Source organism: Alternaria novae-zelandiae, assembly GCF_023758075.1.
Source record: "Alternaria novae-zelandiae strain BMP 2774 chromosome Unknown scaffold_9, whole genome shotgun sequence".
NCBI lineage: Eukaryota > Fungi > Ascomycota > Dothideomycetes > Pleosporales > Pleosporaceae > Alternaria > Alternaria novae-zelandiae.
The window spans coordinates 883,354-903,871 of NW_026056969.1; the positions used below are offsets into that span (position 1 = coordinate 883,354).

The 20,518-nt window shown below is 53.7% G+C and overlaps 8 protein-coding genes across 8 annotated transcripts; 3 read left to right on the plus strand and 5 right to left on the minus strand.

Moving 5' to 3' along the window:
* Window positions 1-644: 644 nt before the first annotated feature.
* Window positions 645-4,341, plus strand: J4E88_005180 (uncharacterized protein; the record flags this gene model as incomplete). The annotated part of the gene is made up of 4 exons (XM_049398820.1): window positions 645-662; window positions 711-3,021; window positions 3,070-4,219; window positions 4,272-4,341. The coding sequence occupies 4 exons, from the start codon at window positions 645-647 to the stop codon at window positions 4,339-4,341; spliced, it is 3,549 nt and encodes a 1,182-aa protein (XP_049255500.1).
* A 671-nt stretch (window positions 4,342-5,012) lies between these two features.
* J4E88_005181 (uncharacterized protein) lies at window positions 5,013-5,761 on the plus strand (the record flags this gene model as incomplete). Its single annotated transcript, XM_049398821.1, has 2 exons — window positions 5,013-5,235; window positions 5,289-5,761. 2 exons carry the CDS (start codon window positions 5,013-5,015, stop codon window positions 5,759-5,761), a joined length of 696 nt encoding a protein of 231 aa, XP_049255501.1.
* A 444-nt stretch (window positions 5,762-6,205) lies between these two features.
* Window positions 6,206-6,910, minus strand: J4E88_005182 (uncharacterized protein; the record flags this gene model as incomplete). The annotated part of the gene is made up of 2 exons (XM_049398822.1): window positions 6,206-6,777; window positions 6,826-6,910. The coding sequence occupies 2 exons, from the start codon at window positions 6,908-6,910 to the stop codon at window positions 6,206-6,208; spliced, it is 657 nt and encodes a 218-aa protein (XP_049255502.1).
* A 507-nt stretch (window positions 6,911-7,417) lies between these two features.
* J4E88_005183 (uncharacterized protein) lies at window positions 7,418-9,396 on the minus strand (the record flags this gene model as incomplete). The annotated part of the gene is made up of 2 exons (XM_049398823.1): window positions 7,418-8,930; window positions 8,978-9,396. The coding sequence occupies 2 exons, from the start codon at window positions 9,394-9,396 to the stop codon at window positions 7,418-7,420; spliced, it is 1,932 nt and encodes a 643-aa protein (XP_049255503.1).
* Window positions 9,397-9,885: 489 nt separating this feature from the next.
* Window positions 9,886-14,050, minus strand: J4E88_005184 (uncharacterized protein; the record flags this gene model as incomplete). The annotated part of the gene is made up of 3 exons (XM_049398824.1): window positions 9,886-10,458; window positions 10,509-13,925; window positions 13,979-14,050. 3 exons carry the CDS (start codon window positions 14,048-14,050, stop codon window positions 9,886-9,888), a joined length of 4,062 nt encoding a protein of 1,353 aa, XP_049255504.1.
* Window positions 14,051-14,975: 925 nt separating this feature from the next.
* Window positions 14,976-15,734, minus strand: J4E88_005185 (uncharacterized protein; the record flags this gene model as incomplete). The annotated part of the gene is made up of 2 exons (XM_049398825.1): window positions 14,976-15,030; window positions 15,088-15,734. 2 exons carry the CDS (start codon window positions 15,732-15,734, stop codon window positions 14,976-14,978), a joined length of 702 nt encoding a protein of 233 aa, XP_049255505.1.
* Window positions 15,735-16,914: 1,180 nt separating this feature from the next.
* J4E88_005186 (uncharacterized protein) lies at window positions 16,915-18,075 on the minus strand (the record flags this gene model as incomplete). Its single annotated transcript, XM_049398826.1, has 1 exon — window positions 16,915-18,075. The coding sequence occupies one exon, from the start codon at window positions 18,073-18,075 to the stop codon at window positions 16,915-16,917; it is 1,161 nt and encodes a 386-aa protein (XP_049255506.1).
* A 473-nt stretch (window positions 18,076-18,548) lies between these two features.
* Window positions 18,549-19,010, plus strand: J4E88_005187 (uncharacterized protein; the record flags this gene model as incomplete). Its single annotated transcript, XM_049398827.1, has 1 exon — window positions 18,549-19,010. The coding sequence occupies one exon, from the start codon at window positions 18,549-18,551 to the stop codon at window positions 19,008-19,010; it is 462 nt and encodes a 153-aa protein (XP_049255507.1).
* Between the last annotated feature and the right edge of the window lie 1,508 nt (window positions 19,011-20,518).

Sequence of the window (20,518 nt, forward strand, 5' to 3'; positions counted from 1 at the left end):
GACTACGGCGCTATGGGAGTACAGACTGACGGCTGCAGGCTGGCTAGTTTGGCGTTTTGTATGCTCGTCTATAATTCGCCGGTGCCTGATCGCCTTGCCGTTGGTGGTGTGCAGGGTTCCGTGCTGCTGCGCTGTGGGGAATGACAGTAGCAAGACACGACAACACCGCTCCAAGCCGCCCGCGCCCAACGCAGCCCTGAAGAGCCTCTGTCCACGGGTATCGCCTGCAAACCGGAACGTCACCTGACCGTACACACACACGGAGAGCAGTCGCGATAGCCGTTGCGTTCCGACAGTTGCGAAACACCTGCACCCCCGCGCTGTCGCCGGTCTTCCCTGTCGCCGAACATTCTTAGCAGGCAGTATACGCGTCTCCGCTAGGGAGCCCTACAGTCACTCGGGCCTCTACCACATCGCACCGCCACCGTATCCACTACCACAAACACTACTGCACAGGCTATTTCTGGATCCTGCCTCCGTAGCGCTGGCTGCATGACGGCCCGCGAGCGACTGCCTCCCCTTCCACCCTCACAAGAAGCGCCAAATGGGAAGAAGACCTCACTGGTCGATGCGCAGCTATAGGATACCTCCCGGTGCCGGCTGACGACAAAACAATCATCATGGACAACCAGCAGGAGGAGAACATGGACGACTCGTCCATAGTGAGTAGCTCCTTCCCAGCACGAAGATGTTGCTGACGCCCAGCACAGAAGCCAGTGTCTTCCCTCCGCGCCCAGTTCGAGAACCTCCTCAGCACAAACAAACCCGCCGCGCCTGCCACTCCGCGACAACGCTCTCCCGGCCCCAATGATCGCCTTGCTATGCCCGAGGACAACAGGAGGACGGATGGGCGCATTTCCTTGGACATGCCCAGAGACTATGCTGAGAGATCCTCGCCCAGTGTGGCCGACTACAGTGGGAGCGGGACAGTGACGCCGCGCTCCAATACCCTCGGACGGTCGCTCTGGGGCAATACAAAGCAGAGACCAACGTCGATGATGGCCTTTTCTCCGCCCAGGTCACCAACAAGGTCCCCACCAAAGGTTACGGTCCAGTCACCAAGATCACCGCCCAAGTCCTCCGCTTCTCCCATACTCTCGCCGCAGCCCGAGCGACCTGCCCAGCACGCCGCGCTGGATTCGCCCTCAGCAGTGTCTGCCGGAAAGAGATTCTTCAAAATGCCCAGTCGCAATGGCACCCCCGCTACGGACGCGAAACCTACATTTCCAGCCCACACAGGCAACGGCCCCGCCAATGACCCGCGAAAGGGTGATCGACCGGTATCCTCTGCGCCTCCCGTACCGCCGCCTGTGAACCGAGCGGGTAAACCAAAGATACCACCAAAGTCGATTTCTATGGATTTACCAGCTCGTACAGGCCTGGCGCCCGAAGCCACATCAGACACTGCAGATATTTCTCCATTCAGTACACCACCTAGCAGTAGTGGAGAGAGCGTGAAAGGCGAGTCTTCTCCGCCAGTCATCCCAGGCTTCTCGAAACCAAAGATGACTGGAGGCAACAATGGTTACTTCGCAGCTGCTCCCGCATCTAAAGCAGTCGCCGAGAACCACCCATTCGCGGACCCCCGGCCAGTAGGAAAGCAGGCCTCGAAAACGATGCCGCCACCATCACCGTCTGACATGCCGGAAGACCGCCCATCGTTACCTACGCGACGAGAGAAGGACAATTTCGATCTGCGGAAGAGTGTACAACTACAAAGAGCACCTCCTCCTGATTTGCCAGTCCGACGATCTTTTGATCAAACCCGTCCTGGGCAAATGGTGCAAGAAGCGAACAACAAGTTCATGCCGCCCCCTCGGCGGACCAACACAACTGGTGCCATATCCGCTAGTACCGGAAAAGCGTTAGAACCTCCGAAACCACCGCCTCCACGGAACTCGGGGGAAATGAGAAGACCGTCACAGCCGATTACTGCGCAGGCATCGCAGCTATCACAGCCGTATACTTATGACTCGGATGAAGAAGATACGGGCGCAGACAAGCAACCGACGACTGCTTTAACAGACTACCCAGACTCCTCACAAGCGAACCGGAGACCACCAGTGTTCCCAGACGGTATAGCCGGTATCCCCACCGGCTACGAGACCAAGCTCTTTGCGATTTGTGGCGATTACATATGTACAACCGGATACGTGACGAATGTATGGAACGTTCTGAACGGGCGACTGCTCATGAGCTTAGCTCATGGCGATACAGTCAAAGCCACAGCGATTGCATTCAGACCAGCGAAAGATGTGGAAGATGAAGGCAAGCGATTATGGCTAGGAACGAACACAGGCGAAATGCATGAGATTGACATCCCCACGCAAAGTGTAGTGCACACTAAGAGTAACGCACACGCTAGGAGTGTCATCGTTAAGATCTTCCGCTATGCTGCAGAAATGTGGTCTCTTGACGAGGACGGCGTACTACACATCTGGCCAGCTGACGAGTTTGGATGCCCGTCCCTACAGCAAACTCCACTTACTTACCGTATCCCCCGTGGAAGCACCTTTTCTATCATCTCAGGCTCGCAATTATGGGTAGCCACAACGAAAGACATCCGCGTCTACGCCCGCACGTCGGATAACAACCATTTCCAGCAATTAACCCAGGGTTCGTTATCTCAGCTCAATATCGGAGACGTAACCTCCGGTGCTATCATCAGCAGTCAGCCCGACCGCATGTACTTCGGACACGCAGACGGGAAAGTTACAATATACTCCAAGAAGAGCTTCGAATGTCTTGGAATCGTGAATGTCAGTGTGTACAAGATCAGTTCCCTGGTCGGTGTTGGTGACGTCCTTTGGGCTGGCTACAGTACCGGAATGATATACGTGTACGACACCAAGTCGACACCCTGGAAGGTGTTGAAGGATTGGAAGGCACACGACAAGCCGATAGCGGGCATCTTGGCGGATCGTACGAGCATCTGGAAACTCGACAGGTTCCAGGTTGCGTCCCTTGGCACAGACACAATGCTGCGCGTCTGGGATGGCATGATGAAGGACGATTGGCTGGGTAAGTCGTACTGTGTGTATTATGTGGTGCCATACTGACAATTTGCAGAAAATCTAATGCAACAACGTGATGGGGAGTACTGCGAATTCAGAGAACTCTCGGCGCGAGTCATGACATGGAACGCCGGCGCAGTCAAACCCGCAAATATACGTAATACCGAGCAAGATCGCAACTTCTTCCGGGAAATACTCGAACCCGAGAATCCGCCTGATATCCTTGTGTTTGGCTTCCAGGAATTGGTCGATCTGGAAGACAAGAAGATCACGGCCAAGAGTATCTTCAAAAGAAAGAAGCACAAAGAGACATCAGAGAGCGAGCACATGTCACACCAATATCGAGCGTGGCGAGACCATCTTGTTCGCGTCCTGGACGAGTACAGTCCCAAACAGAACTACGTACTTCTGCATACGGCCAACCTCGTCGGTCTGTTCACCTGTGTGTTTGTAAAGGCTTCGGAACGGGCCAACATCCGCGACGTATGCGCAGCTGAAATCAAGCTTGGCTTCAGCGGCCGTGTTGGCAACAAGGGTGCACTAGTTGTGCGCTTCTTCATCGACGATTCATCCCTGTGCTTTATCAACTGCCATCTTGCGGCTGGTCAGACCCAAACAGTACATCGCAACAACGACGCAGCCGCAATCATGGAGAACGCACCATTACCAAAGAACCGCTCCCCAACTTCATGCGCAAACTACTTTGTTGGAGGTGGTGATGGTTCCATGATTCTGGATCACGAGATCTGTATCTTGAACGGCGATCTGAATTACCGCATCGACGCGATGCCTCGCAACACTGTTGTTGCTGCTGTGCAGCAAGGCAACTTGGCGAAGCTTCTCGAACGTGACCAGCTGCTTCTGTCACGCAAGCGCAATCCCGGTTTCCGCTTGCGGGCGTTCACTGAGATGCCGATAAACTTTGCTCCGACTTACAAATATGACGTGGGGACCGACAACTACGATACTTCTGAGAAGCAGCGATCACCTGCATGGTGTGATCGACTGTTGTACCGCGGCTTGGGTAGGATCAAGCAGTTGGAATACCGGCGACACGACACCATCAAAGTATCGGATCACCGTCCTGTCAGCGGAAGATTCAAGCTGCGTGTCAAGACGATTAATTCAAAGAGGCAGGACGCGACAAGAGACAAAGCTGAAGTTGAGTTCGAGGCTGTGCGCAGGCGGATAGCAGGAGATATCAAGTGAGTGAAGATGATCAATCGACCAAATTGCTTGTACTAACAACGTCGGCAGGCTCGACTACCTAATTAATGTCTTCGGTCTGTCCAACAAAGAAGCTCAAAAGCTACTGAAAGGAGCCTAAGCTATTTGCGATGAGACTTTGTGGAACGCTGGGCACGGAACCACTCCGTGCGTTAGCGCACATGCCAGCTACAACCGGCTTTTGGGGATGCGGTAGCTGAAAACCCATCATTAGTAGATCAAACATGGCGAAACACGATGACTACCGCCAAATGCACGGCTACCGACGATGTCAGGGTCATGGGCTACGGCTCGTAGCAAACCGCGATGCAAGATCGATCGCGATGAAGTGCGGGAGAGTGGGACACTAGGGGAGGAATTGACGAATGGGATTGTGTAGCAAAAGCATAGCATTGGAAGGCGAAATCTGGGCTCCATATCTGAGCGTTTTCGCTGACGGAAAGGCGCGTGGGCGCATTCTTTTTGACGATCGATGCCCGCAATGGGGATAAGGAATCTAGAGCACGCGTTGTCGCGTAGCGGAATTGTGGTCATGGTGACGTCAGATCAACGCGCCTCCCCAAATAAAGCATCGATGATGACGGCAAGCAAACATCAAAACCACCCACGTAACACCACCACATCCCCTCCAATTCTCTATTCATGTCCGCAGCTTCAATTGCATTCCGTCGGCTACCACTTCTAACGACTTCAAGAGCTGTGCCCCGTGCCCGACTAGTTGCTTCACACCTCACGCGACAGTATCCCGCTTTCTCTCAATCCGCCTTCAGAATGGACAAGGAACAGGTTAAGAAGGACCAGAGCCGCGGTCAGGAGACGACCGGCAAGTCTGAGTGGAAGCAGCGTCCCCCTTACCGCGTCCACGAGAAGAACGAGGACTTTGACGTCAAGTACGAGGCCAACTGCCATTGCGGAAAGGTCCAGTACCAGCTCAGCCGAAGGGAGCCTCTAGACAGCAAGCTGTGCCATTGTACTACTTGCCAGACACAACACGGTAAGCCTCCTCTCCGTAATCACGTTGGAATGAATTTACTAACGCCGACCCAGCCGCACCCTTCCAATGGGCCGCCATCTTCCACAAAGACGACATCAACTTCACCAACGGCCATCACGACCTAGAATGGTATGACCCAACCGACAAATCCATCGAGCACAAGCTACCCTGCAAAGTGCGCTGCTCCTACTGCCACTCGCCCATCATGGACGAGGGCCGCAACATGATCTTGCTCTTCCCCTCGCTTGTGCACCTCAAGACCGACGAGGACAAGGCGTACTTCAAGCCCCGCTGCCACATGTTCTACGGCCAGCGTGTTATGGATATCCCAGATGGTCTGCCTAAGTGGAGTGGACTGAGTGGGGATTCCGATCTTATTGAGGACAGCCCGCCGGATATGGTCAGGGAGCATGAGAGGAAGCGTGAGGAGGAGAGGCAGAAGAAGTTGCAGGAGGGTGAGCCCGATGAGGTTACTAAGGAGGGGACGCAGGGGAGGAAGGAGGGCGGTGGGTCGAACTCCAAGTAAACCCACACTTGGCTTGCGGCTCGAAGAGCTATGATCACGCTCAAGCATATTGGGCTTGACGATGCCTTGCCAGACAAAATTTCGGTGGTTTGGCGGCTTGTTCATAAGGGTTTGTGTATGACGACATGATGTTGTCGGGTGGGTGGGTGGTGGCCGCGACAAGAGTCACGAGCCTAGAAAAGATCTTGATACAGTACATGAATCGATCTGATACCCATGAACAACCTCTCTGTTGTTTGAATGTGAAGCTTCATTACTACCTTCATACTACAGTATGACTTCGAGATCCTATGAGAATCCTGAAAGTCTTAGGCAATATCATCCTTACCCATTAGACATCCAAGGAGATCGCCTGTAATCCACCATGCCCTCGCCTTTTCCGAGGTGAATCCTCGTCTCTATCCTACATACCCCTCTCTATCCCATCGTACGTCGCCCTCGCATCTACTTCGGCATACAATTGACGTCAGCACCCTTCGGCTTCCACGGCAAGTCGTTCTTCAAGAACGAGTCCATATCATCAACCTCCCTCTTACAGTCATAGTTCAGCCCCTTCGCCGTACTATGCGGACCCTCAAACAAGACGTTCATATTATATCCATTCGACAAAAGCACCTCGGCATAGTCCGTCGTCATGCAGTCCCGAAAATGCTGAATCTTGTCGCCCTTGATCCGGTTCATGTAGCAGTTCTTCGGGTCGAAGGTACCGCGCTCGAATGCCGCGGCGATGGTATTGCTCAAGACCTTGCGGACGTCGGTGTGGCCGCCCCAGTCGGCCATCAGGACGTGGAGGCTGATTGTCGCCTTGACGCGGCGCCTCTGGTACGGGGGACGCGAGGTGGACTCTACGACTGAGACGGAGAATGAAGCGGGTCTGTCCAGGCAGTAGTTTTCGGAACAGAGCTCTTCGAGGGCTTTGTTGACGTCGTGGTAGAGGGTCTTGCTGTCGCCGACGTTGATGCCGTTGTGGCCTAGGTTGAGGGTGATGGTCTCGGAGCCGAGTGCTACATCGGTGGCTGTGGTCATTAGCAAGAGCTTTCGTCGCGGTGGGTGGCACTACTCACTTTCTCCCGTTCCGGTTGCTGGTGCAGCAGTAGCTGTGAGCATGCTGCATGCTGCCAGGAAGACAGCAGGGACGAAGATCCTCATGGTGACTCCTCGGGTGGTGTTGTGTGAGGGTAATTGCTGAATGGAAGATGTGCCGTGAATTTGAAGGTAGCGGCGATGGAGATGTAGAAGAAAAGGAGAAAAACCTTCGAGCCAGCAAGGTGAGGAGATTTTAGGGAGTCTGCAGGAGCTACGATGAACAGTGAGTGAGGAAAGTGAAGGTGAACATTTCTGACGAGGGAAGGAGCAATGCTTTAGTTTGGAATGCATGGCAACCTGGAAGCTGTGGCCTTTCTTTGGCCATGAAAGAAGCAGAAGCGAATCACAACTAGAACGAAGATATCAGGAAGAACTCAACTTCCTCATTGGATTGTGCATATGAGGCTGCCCAAAAGAACATTTAGTACATGAAAGAATCGAGAAGTGGAAGTGGCACATGAGAGCTTTGACTTTGGTCCCTCTTGATTCTGGATGTGATAGAGTGCACAGCACTGATGCCAGTTCTGTACTATCACAGCATACTTAACGCGCAAATTCCAAGAGCAAGATCTATTTGCTCTTACCAGTAGGAATCTGGAACGCAACAACCGCCCCGCCATGCGCAAAAGCGCGGTCGATGCGGAAGAAGCCCTTGCGGTCAAACTGCACGATATCATCGACCTTGAGCTCGGCGACATTGCAGTCAGCCATAGCCTTGGTCCTCGTCTCAGTCTCCTTATTGAGGAAGTCGTCGAGGTTGTCATCAGGCTCCAGCTTATCCTTTGTGATGAGGTAGTCGTAGTCGACCAGCTCAACAGGAATGAGATCTTGATCATTGCTCAACCATGTGACCTTCTTGGACGTCTTCTTGACATCACCCTGGAGGTGCAGTTCGAGCTCGAGGCCGGTGACGGTCTTCAGGCCATGCTTGGCCATCTCGAGGGGGTTGATGGAGTGGCTGATCTTGCGCACAATGGCGTTACCCCAGTTCATCAGTGTGATCTCCTCGTCTTGAGCGAAAGACTGCGCGTCGGCTTGCTCCATGATGACGGAGGAGCTGAAGACGATCTTCTTGTTACCGAGATCGTACTTGGCGTGTTTCGGCTTGTCCTCGGAGATGACGCCCTCGCGTGCGCCAATGATCGTGACAGGAACGCGACCAGAATCGTCAATCGCAGTGTAACGGGCAGCAGTAGGCTCAATGTGCTTCTTGTTGGTAGCCCAGAAGGCGAACCAGTCCTGGTTGACAATGTTCTTGGAGGGACCTTGCTTGAGGATGAACTCGCGGAGAGCCGGGATGACGGCACCATGGCGACGGACACCGCGCACAGTTGGCATGCGCGGGTCGTCCCAGCCCGCAACGATACCAGCATCCACGATCTTGGTGAGCTTGCGCTTGGACAGCACCGTGCGGACAAAGTTTAGACGCGCGAAACCCCAGTTGTGCACCTTGCGCAGTTTGAGGTTCTTGATGAACCATTGGTACTGTGCGTCGCGGTCGTTGTACTCGGTCGTACGTAGCGCGTGGGTGACGCCCTCAAGCGAGTCGACGATGGGGCAGCAGAAGTCGTAGGTAGGGTAGATCTTCCACTTCTCGCCGGTGCGGTGATGCGCCTGGGGGTTGCAGCGGTAGATGACAGGGTCGCGCATGGCCTTGTTCGGGTCGTCAACCGACATCTTTGCGCGGATGCACCACTTCAGGCCCTCCTCGTTGCCCTTCTTCATCTCCTCAAAGTGAGCGAGATTGTCCTCAACGCTGGCATCACGGCGAGCGCTAGCGATTCCGTTCATGCGCTCGTCGCGCATCTTCTCCTGTACTGTGTCGTCTGCGTATGCCAGTCCATCCTTGATCGCTTGCACACAGCTCTCGTACAACTGGTCGAACCAATCACTGGTGTATGAGACCTGGTCTGGCTTGATGCCGAGAAGCGCGCAGTCCTCAACGATAGCATCCTGGAACTCTTGCTTCTCCTTTGTGGGGTTTGTGTCGTCGAAACGTAGGATGAGTTTGCCCTTGTACTTCTCGTGCGCGAAATAGTCGTTGAGCAGCGCTGCCTTAGCATGACCGATGTGGAGGTAACCTCTGTGAAACAGTTAGAAGTGATTCGCCTGGTTGAGAGAGTAACTTACGAAGGCTCAGGCGGAAACCTAGTGACAATCCCCGACCCATCACCCACATCCTGCAACCCAATATCATAATTCGCATCATCATTCTTACCCCCCTCCTTCTTTCCCTTCGCCTTCCCATCCTCCTTCTTACCCTGTCCCCCACTAACAACAACCACACTCTGTGGATACGCCTCCTCGATATACCTAAACCAGCGACACAGGTTCTTCATCAGATCCTGCTTGATAAAGGCGTGCGCAACGCGGTTCTCGCGGATCGTCTTCCATACTATGGTGTCGGCGTCGGAGAGTGTGTAACCGACAATGTGCGAGCGCAGGGTGAGGTGGGCGTCGAGTTCGAGGAGGTGGGGCTCGATTTGCTTGAGGTTGAGGGGCTTGAGCGCCTCGGAGCGTTGTTGCCATTCGGCGATTTGCGCGTCCATGTTGGCGGTGGGTGTATTGCGCGTATGGTGTTGTCGTCGGACAGTCTTTGGGGTTGGGAAAAAGACGTGGTGGGGTGGACTGATGACGCGGGGCAGCGCCTTATCGCTGAGCTTGGCAGGTACGAGTCACTACGGAGTACAGGGCTGTCTTTTCTGTGCATCGACACTTTAGTAGCGAGTGTTATATAGATCAAGATGACTCACTAACAAGCATAGAATGCGCCTTTGGCTCAGGATATAAACTGATCTTGGTACGGGCTGATCATTGCGATGACTCGATCTTTCCCATCACATTATCACACATCACAGTTGAAAAGCTCAAATATCGTTTTGTTACCAAATACGCCATAATAGTATTCTCACACCCCATATCCTACAGAAACGCCGAGTTATGCAAAAGCGCCGTAACGGCCGTCGCGGTCATACTATAACCAAACGCTATCATTACAAGTCATAATACGTACTTTGAAGAGAAAATTCGCAACAAAATCAAGCACACTCCCACTGAGCGAAAACACACCACCTCGCGCTTCGGTCGGCAAGTACCAAGCCTCGCCATGTGCCCTTCTCTCCAATCTTGATGATCGTCTCCCAAGCCGTACCGTCGGCATCGTTGGTACTGCTCATGTGCTCCGTCTTTCTCGTCAGGCGGATAATCTTGCCAGAGGGTGTTTGCACGGCTAGCTTGGCGGGCTTGTTGCTCCTACTGTCTGCTGATCCGGAAGAACTTTGAGATGGGTTTGTGTAGTTGGAACCAGTAGCTGAGATGCTCTGCATGCTCATAGCAGAAGCAGGACGGGCAAAGGGATTTGGCGACGCTCGGCCATGCATCGCAGGACTGGGTTCGGGCGACTTTGTGAGGGATGATGGATGCTGGCGCACGCAAAAGACGAAAGTGTTGTTTAGAGCCAAATTGGCGCACTGTGGCTGAGCGACGTATAGATCGTTTCGTTGGGCATGGGGCGTAGGATGCAGTGTCAAGAATGAGTACGGAGGATTGGTGCCGGTATGGGTCATTGGAAGGCCGATTGCCAGATTGTGAGGGTTCATCTTGTTTGAGTGCTGGAAAACGTTAGTATGCATGTATTGACAGTGTCTTAAAACAAACTTACCATGAGTCCCCGAGGTCCTGCATAGATTTTTAGGACACCCTGACCTCCATCACCCGGTAGAAGAGCCTTGACGGTGTATCTCTTCTGGCCGCCGTACCATTCAGCTTGCGCCAATGCCGGCTTTTTGACAATTTCACCGCTTTCGAAAAAGTCGCCGTCCATGTCTTGTGAGTAGGATCTTGCCTCGACTTCCGCAACACATTCTACGTCTTCCGGCACGTCAATATACACGTGACCCATCTCGAGGTTATCCAAATTGAGAAGGCTAGTGTCAAAGTTGACCATATTGAGACCGTGGCGGAAATAAGCCGGTGTTGCGCAAGGCAGAGCCATCAGCACCTCGTGAGGCTGTGGAGGGCAAATGTGTTGCTGTTCGGGCAGGAGCGGAACATGAGAATAGCAAATCTCCATGGGACGAGCGAGGAAGTACCACGTCTCCGCCACGGATGATCCCGCCGTTGAGTAGTGGACTCGCTTTGGATTTGTAGGCCCAGCAAGCGAGCAGTCCATGATACGCCACTCGCCCTCAACGATGACAGCGTTCCAGAAGTGATTCGGTCGGGCAACGCTTTCCAGATCCAGAGGTTCGCCAGGCGTCTTCAAATAGCCACGAACAACTTCAGCATGCATGCCAACAGAAGCGCACATCTCTGCCACAACCATGGCGATCTCTTGAGAGCATCCACGCTTGCCCTGAATCACATGCTTCGGGTCCATCTCGCCTTCGAAGTCGTCCTCCCACGCGATACGCTCGCTGACCCAGGTAAAGATGGCCCGTAATCGTTGCATATCGCTCCGGTAAGGTCGGCAAACGTATGCCTGAGCCAAGGTTGCTGGGTTAGTTCCAAGAGGAACGCTGTTGATGAAACGCGTGCTTTTGTCAACGTGGCCAAGACTGCAAGCTGCGAAATCGGTAGGCTCGGTGATGGGAAGGCCATCAAGACCCTCGTCGCCTTCCGCTGACTCGTACAAGATCTCAATCGGGTTCAAGACGGGGATATCCATCATTTGGCATCTTTCGGCTCGCTCCGCACGCTCGTTCTTGCTGAGAGAGTTGGATCGGTTGACGTCACGGCGGACTTGTACCCAATCCACCGTACCCAGGCCCGTATCTCTCGAGGGGTTTGCCGTGTGGGTCGCTTTGCCTCCTTCGATGCCTGTTGACTCATTGCTGTCCATCCGGCTTGCGGCGCGACTGGTTGCACGACCCGCTGCTCGGCTAGCAGCCCGGGATCCTGGTCTGCTTATCGTGTCGATGGTGCTACGAGCATTTGCCGCCTGAGTCTTCGCCGTGTCTATCATCTTGCGGAAGAAGCCGCTGCGCTTCGTCTTCAAAGGCTGCCTCAGTCCACCAAGCGGATCCGGGTCGTCTGTTGCTGGTGTGCTAACCTCAGCTTGCTGGTTATCACTGGAACCAGGTCGTGGCTGCGAAGCGTGGCTGGAGTGATACGTGACACCAGTAAAGGGCGTCTCTGGTCGTCCATCGTCGAAGCCGTATCCCTTCCCAGCTGTGTCCTTCGTGTTCATTACGCTCTTCGGTCGGTCTTTGCCAAACTTCTTGCGGTAGTAGCTTCCGGCGCTTGTAGCACTCATGTTCGTCGCAGAGTGTCCAGACATCAAGCTGCGATCAGTGCTGCTGCTGGTATGGGTCGTAGTCGTAGAGTTCGTTTTGCTCGTAAATGTTCGTCCAAGGGCATTACGTCCCATGTTGTAAGCAGATTTGCGGTGGTTAAGCAGTTTCGAGCCCTTTCGTTGAATTTCTGGGTCAGTGTCTGCCCTCGAGGATCCAGGCCTCTGATGGGAGCTTTTCAAAGGTACAGTTGGTCCTTCATCGTCGCCAATGAAGAGTTCACCGTTCCTGGCTTGTTCCTGCTGTTTCATTCGCCTCAGACGACTCTCCATGCGCTTCATGTAGTTGTTGACGTCTGGCAGGCCTTCCTCTTCATCCTCATCACCTTGGTCCATCGCGGACTGTGCCCTGACCTTCTTCGCTGACTCTTGGTACACTTGGTCGAATGCCTCTGGAGACCACGGGTTCGCTGGAGTTGGAGAGTCTTCTGGCGATTCGTTACTGTTCGACGTTGTCATATCCTGCAGAGACGTCATGACATCGTCCATCGCTGCCGTGAGCGGGGAAGGTGTGAAGTGGCCTGCACGTGTTCTTGGGTCAGGCGAGGGCGGTTCGGGTGTGATGAAGCCATTGTGGGAAGGAGGCGCGGGAGATGGAGCTCTGCTGGGGTCGTAGGCTACACGATGCGGTGGTGGTGGTGGAGGTGGCGGCGAGCCAACGTCTGCTTCGAATTCGTCATCGTAAGGCGCAGGCGATGGACCGCGGCTGTGATCGTCGTAATCGAGTTGGTGTTGGTAAGGAGATGGCGATGGGCCTCGGTCGTATGCGCGGTATTGGATCGAGGGGGCTGGCGAGGCAGCACGCGAACGCTCGCCAAACGATGGGGCTGGCGAAGGACCACGGTCGTATGCTCTGTACTGGAACGAGGGCGCGGGAGAAACAGCTCTCGAGTGCTGCTGGTAGTGAACTGGGGGTGCTGGCGAGGCTGCGCGGTATAGATCCTGACTTTGTCGTGGAGGAATTGGCGACGCTGCCCGGTAATAGTCTTGATGTTGTCTCGGGGGTGCTGGCGAAGCTGTTCGGTATAGGTCTTGTATCTGTTGTGGGGGAGCTGGAGATGCCGCTCTGGCGTAGTTTCGATGTTGTATGGGAGGTGCAGGTGACACTCCACGAGGCTGGTATTGATATTGGGCTGGAGGTGCGGCAGCCTGTGGCGGGATGTACGAGCCGCGTCGGATGGGAGGTGCTGGCGAGACGGCGCGCGGTTGGTAGCGGTATTCGGCGGGCGGTGCGGGAGAGGGTGCGCGTGCGTGCGAGCCGTGTCGTGAGGGTGGTGCTGGCGATACAGCTCGTGCTACAGGCGTCCTCTTGGAGGCGGGTCGCGGTGACACTGCGCGCAGGTTCGACTGTTTTCTTGTCGACGTGGCGGGCGACGGGCTGTCTCGGCTCTCGATGGACGACCTCTTCATCGACGAGTAGGGAGACTTGGTCTTGACACTGCCGTTCGGTGAGTTGATGCCGCCGGCCTTGAGCCTCTCTCGTGCCGCTGCAGCTGGATTCGGGGCGCCTGCAGCCGCATAGGCCGTGAAGGGCTTCCTGAACATGCTCTTCTGCTTCTGTGGCGCGGGCTTCGGCTGTTCCTGGGCACTGTTCTGCCTCGACATGCTTCCGCCGCTGCCGTTGCGCGCCCATGGCTGGTAGTCTTCGCTGAGCAGCTCGACAAAGTTGGATGGAAACAGGCCGACCATGCGCCTGTCGCGCTTCAACCGGCCCATCCACCAAGCTCCATCGCCGGCATTGAGGACTTCAATCAGATCGCCTTCTATGAATCCGAGATCGCGTTTGGTCTAGTATGGCGTCAGTCAAGATGCAGCAGCAAGAAGCTTCCGTCTGAACTTACCTCGCCTCCCCATGAATAGACAGCTTTGCACCAGCAGGGAAAGCGCACTGGAAGCGCCTGGCCGACTGCCATGTTGGGTATTATTCGGTTGTTGTATTACACAGTACTTGGTGTTGACCGGCAACTTGTTCGGGGTATGCACGGCGCGTGGATGACATGCGTCGATTAGAATAGTGAAAGGCGGCGTCGATTAGGTGTGGGACGCGCAAAATGCTCCAGCGAAAGACAGATGTCGATGGTAGCAATGGGAGAGAGCAGTTCTCTGTGGTCACGCCCCGATTGATAGCGGGGATGTGGTATGGTAAAGCTAAGCAGGGCCTATCGCAACCTGACGTCCCGTCTTGGTTGGGTAAACACGATTCAGCGACCGCTCCCCGGGCAACCGCGACCCGCACTGACCAGGCTGCGGCCCACTTCGCCTACCACGTCACACAATCGTCAACTCTACACCGCGACATTCGCTTCATCTTGCGCACTCGCCCTGCATAACCGCCTTTGTTGCGCATCCAGTTGCGCATAATTGGCGATGTTGCATCTTCGTTATGCATTGGGCCGCTATAGAACTACTGCGCTGGCGCTCTCGAACTGATGTTCCCACCATCGGGCACACTCTACCCAGCTGTCTTGTTGTTGTACGCTAATGTGAACAGACCTCTAGCCCTCCTACTAACAGCGGTCTAACGGCAGTAGGCGCGCGCGACTTGTCGCCTTGCCTGCGCTCGGGTCACCAGCTGAGTATACAAGGCTGGCTGATCACGATGCACAATCTGTCGACCAAATGCCAAGCCCCACACCCCATCGTTATCATCACAGGAATCAAGGAACATCGAGCTGAGGTAAACGCATTGTAATTTTGTCAAAAGCTACTGAGATCGAGCGCTATGAATGCGGGCAAAGGTAGAAAGTAAGCACCACTAGGGCGTGCAATGTGTAAAAAAAGACCGATTCCTCCTCAACTTGACTGCCTGATGGAACACCAGTGAGCGAAACGAGTCGCTTACTGTCCGTTCCACAGCTTGGGGCCGGGCATGGGGTAAGACTTGGGGTTGTTCCTAGGACGATGTTAGTATATCTGGCACGAGTATTTGGTACGGTTGGAATAGACTTACCACTTGTTGAAGGCAATACCGGCGTCGTTGGCCTTGTAGAGACCGGGGATCTTGACCGTGGGGGAGAGTTTGCCGGTACCGGAAGACTCGATCTTCAGCTGGAAGCACTCCATGTAGAACTGAGCCTTGCCGACGTGGCCCTCGTGGATGGCGATGTGCTCAACGCGTACAAGGTACTCGCCAGCAGGAATGCTCTTCTGGATGGTCCACTCAAGGCGGTCCTTTTGCCAGCTGTCCCAGGCAGTGTCGACGCCGGGCTGGCTGGGGTTGATGAGGCCGCTCTCCATGACCTTGGTCCAGTCACCGCTGCCATCGTAGCTGGCGACGCTGCCAGGGGCCTTGGAGATGTAGACGAAGCCCGGGCCGGGGTGCTCGATCTTCTCGTTGAAAGCGAGCTTGAAGCCGATCTTGTCACCGGCCTTGACGGTGTAGGTGGGAACACCTCCAGCCTTGGCTCCCTTGTTGCACCTCAGATCGGGGGAGTTGACGATGTCGGCGGTGAACGAGGGCATGTAGGAGTTGGTGTTCTTGCGGGTGTAAGCATAGTCACCACCAATGGCCTGGTTGTTGACCATAAGGCGGTTGAAGATGTAGTGCGCATCGACCGTCAAGGGCGCAAGAAGAGAGAGGATGATTGAGGCCTTCATGTTGATGGTAAAGAATGAATATGTTCAAAAGAAGTGAATGTAAAAAGTTGGAAGCGAATGTACTGGTTGGTATCGAATGCTGGATGATTGCGATGATTTTTACAACACGGTAACCACTGCGATACTTATACAAACCAGTTTCCCAGCGTGGTTCACCGCATCGTTCCGCTCCATTGGAGGGATATCCATTTTTCGGTCCCTAAATTTCATCAACACCTATTCTCTTCATCTAATCTACACGGCGCCACCCCACCCCCAAGGCGTCATAAGCCATCATAAGCCCATAGTACCCAGTCGCATAGAACGATTCTTTTGTTCTAGTCTCACTTTAAATGAAAACAGGAGTCCCAACCACACGTTGAAACTCATTTAAGCGGTGGAAGAGCCGTGCCAAGCCTCGACAACACCAACACAACGACAGCGGAAACCGCTGTCGCCAAGATCTGGGGTGATCATGCGTTTCACGTTTTGAATCTCTGGCACCTTGGCGAATATGCACCAAAAGAAACCGCCGATATTGGAATTCTCCTATTCGCTCCGCGGATGCCACCCGGGCTGTGTATGGGTCCACTACCCGCGATGCGAATCCGATTTCACGATAGCAATGGTCCGTCGGCTGCCGATATTGGTCAGCGTAGCGTTCGGGCCACGGTCTCGACTTCCGAACTGTTCTGAACGAGATTGGTGGTGAGGCGGAAGCTTAGCTTCACACACTCGCACACACCACATGTCAGCGGGAACGGAACGTCCAAGCCGCCGTGAATTTCCTCCTCTCGCAAGGATGCCTGGTAGACAGGTGACAGCTTCCTTGTCAATTGCAATACCGCTAGATGCCAAGGCTGCGTTGTTGCACAGGATCGGCCGCACAACTTCTGGAAACAGATCAATATAGTCGTGCGGTGGCGTTGGACAATTAGAGTAGGTGGCACGCCCTGTTTCTCCTCGCTGACCCACGAGTCGATGCGTGATTGCAGACCGCTTCGTCCAGAATTCTGAGAGCAACAGATTCCCACGCAGGTACGATCTCACTGCTTTCTTCACTGACGAGTCTTGTCACTACATATGGAGATACTCACGAGCATGGATACCATCACTCAACCAACCACCAATATTCCGAGCATCACACCTTTCCAGACGATCAAGTTCTCACGATCGCATCAATTCATATAGTACCATCAGCCTACGATAACGTCTCCCACCTGGTACATTCTCCCTCGTAACTTGTCCATATGCTGTCGAGGATGTCACTCAGCATCTTCTCCCCCTCGTTAATCTTCACAGACAGCTTCACAAGCATGACACCGAGCTCAGGGCCGTAGCACTGCCTCACATCTCCCTCCGTCGCGCTCAGCAGAAACCGATCAACCTCTCGATCGAATGCCGGATCATTACGCATAAACTCTACAAACTCGAAGACCCGGTCTCGAATCTCAGGTGGAAATGCTCCGATACATAGTTTAGTCCTGCACATCGGACACGATGCATCCATCTCTTTATCGTTGACAGCGAGCGTGTTGATCCAAGCCTGAAGGCATTGCTCGCCTATGTAATGGCCACAGATCGTCTTGACGGCTGGCTCCACATCATCTCGCTCAATTTGATCGGAGAAGCTGCGTCCGCAGATCTCACACTCTTCGAAACCAGCCTCTACTGCTTCGTCCGTGGCGTGTTCCGTAAAGCCTTGGACGTACTTCATATCCCCCATAGTCCTACCGATATCCATAATGTTAGCCGAAGGTTCACCCAGAGATTTCCACTCGAGGATAGTCAGATGGCCGATATGCAAGAACAAGGCCGACCATTCCTCGGATGAGGGTAGACATATGAGCTCATGTTCACATGGGGCCAACATCCACTTCTTGTCTTGTGGTAGAATCAGACGCTGCCGGGCTGGATCGTCTTGCCAAGTCCCCTGGCGTATGTAGCGTGGATAACCTCGGGCAGGGAATGTATCCAGGTTCCTCTCGGCTTTTTTCATCAGCCACAGTATGCGCGCGATCACAAATGTACGTCCGGTGCATTCTATATCGTGATCCGGATGGGCTGGAATATATGCAGTAGTATCGTAATCCGGTAGGGCAAATAGCTCCTTCCCCTCTTTGGCGTATCGGAGTTTGCGCTCGAGGCTGTGAAGTTGTCGTAATGACTTTAGATATTTGTCGATGAGAGCTTTGTTCCACTTCTCTTGTAGGGAAAGAATTGAACGGGGCTCTGTTAGATCCATTAGGATTGTCGTCTTCAATTTATGAATGTGGACGTCGCAAATCCGGATCGCGTTGGTAAACTGGTCGAGTATCTTGACGACATCTTCATATACAGACTTCAGCTGTGGCTGTGTCATTCCCTCGATGTTTGTTCGTTCGAGAAGGCGCTCGACTCCTGTATGTATCTTCTTACACTCATCAAATAGATTGCTTTTTAGAACCCGCAGAGATGCCTCACTTTCGTCTGCTGCTTTGAGGGACATTGCTGATTGTCCGTTCGTATGTACGGTTGAGGGTGGGTTTGGTGATCTGTGAGGAAGTCACTCCGAGGCACTGTTATTATACAGCAGATCTATCCCCAAGTAAATAGGCAGCAGTAGCAAACGATGGGGACTGAATCACTGTACCGTCTGTTCAATGACAATGTCAGCATTTTCCCAGTCGTCAGTCCTTCGAGGCGTAATTATACATTCACCTTACAGCAAACCACCCATATTTCAGCTGAACTTCACTCTCTTCGTCGCATGCTCCTTTGCAACCAACACCTCTTCCTCGAGGGTTTCACTTCAAACCAATCATCCCAGCTACATTGAGACTCACCAACGACGAAATGGCACACCAAAACGAATTAAAAGAAATTGAGCTCCAAGTCCCTGACCACTTCAAGGCCTGCGAAGCCCTCCTTATGCAGATCGACACCTTCCCCGAGGAATTCCTCAACGGTAAGTTGACCCCCGAAAACTTTCCTTCAGTTTGTCAGCGTAGCGCCAAGCTACTCGAAGATATGAAGGCTGCTCTGAGTGAAGCCAGGACCAAGGTCTCGGTGGAGAACAAGCATATGTGGGTAGAGCATTGGACTTGGATGCAGCTGTATGAGGAGGGCGTGGCGACTATGGAGCAAATCAACAACAAGCTACATGGTCCCGACAGGCGGGAGATGATATTGACGCAATTGATAGTTGTACGTGAGTCTGCAGACAGAACGACAGAGCTTCTAAAGCGCATGATGGCGGCGATGGATCAGAGGGAGAAGGAAGCTGCTTTGGCGCCGGTTCTGCGAGACGACAATTGATGTATGCTATTGCTTTATCAACTGAGCTCGTACTGGTAGTTGGCTAGATAGCGTGAAGTAGAGTTCTGACAAATCCAAAGTTCGGATCGTGACGATTGCGGAACCTTCATATCGCGGTGAATATACTCCGCAAACGTGCGTGACATGATGACCCAGGTACCATTGACAAATTGTTTCTAATCGTGTTCTTGGTGGGTGCGGTGTAATGACGAAGTCTTCACTTCAATCGTTCACTGATCATGAATATTGATTGTGGCGAAAGCGATCTCCCTCAGCCAGAGGCACAAATCCTTTTAACGTACCTCTGCAAATCAATATATACCCGGCTCGATACGACCGAAACTCCCAAAGCCCACAAACAGCCTTGGTACTGCCAAAAACCTTGCTCGTTCTCTAGACTACATCTCAGCACGTCGGGAGGCTGAACACCGCCATCAACCATGGACCCCAGGATAGTCATGATGATGCGACAGATGCAGCTGGAAATGCAGATGAGAGCGCAGTTGGAAGAAGCGCAAATGCAGGGCATGCCGCTAAGACAACGCCTGCAAATGGCGGAACAGCTGCGCATGAGAGCGATGATGATGATGGGAGCTCAGCGCGAGCAAATGATGGAGGCGCAACAAGAGCAGATGATGATGGCCGCATATCGACAACAGATGATGGCAGAGCAGATGCGCATGGGTGGCGGTGGTGCAGGAGGGCCGATGCCACCGGGCGGCATGCCTTTCCCGCGGGGCCCGATGTTTTTCCCAGGAGGTATGGGCGGGCCGGGTCCCGAACCTCGAAATCATCCGCGAACTGAGTCTCCGGACAATACTTCGGATGCCGACGGGCCTCGCGACGCTGGACCCGGTGGAGTGTCGCCAAGACGCGCTGGTGTTCGAAACGGACGACCTGGAGTTGTGTATGGAGACTGGGAGGTCGAGGAAGTAGAGGATGAGAAGTAGAGAAGCTCATGGTGTTGAGCACGCTATCTGCAAAGCTCTGCGCGATTGAGTCTGCCGTACCGCGCAAGGGCAGGGTTATGTGCCATTACTATAATGACCCAAGGCTTGCAGGTGTCCATGAAATCTTGATAATAGCCAATATACTCTTCATAAAGTTTTACCGTTGCAATTGTGTACGGCCATACCTGCGCAATTGGCCTCCGTGCACATGACAAATGGAAACTTGAACTGGCGACGGAGCTTGAAAATAGTGCACGAGTCTTTGGTCTTCCGCAGTGCTTCAAGTCGAAATCCATGGTTGCGGTCTCATTAAGCTCTGGGGGTGGGCTTTGCCGCGCCGCGAAGGATCAGAGGCTGTGATGATTACTGATAACTAAGGTGCCGCTGTGCCGTGGTAAAGTCGAGGCGTCAGAAGAAAAGCACGAGAGCAGTGCCTGCGACCAGGTCGCGATAGCTCCTGTTTCTACCCAATGTTCTTATTCCCATGTGGAAAGTAAATCGCGAAAGATCATTGTAACTGGTGTCGAACGACAGGTGGTACTGGAGGAGAGGATGGAT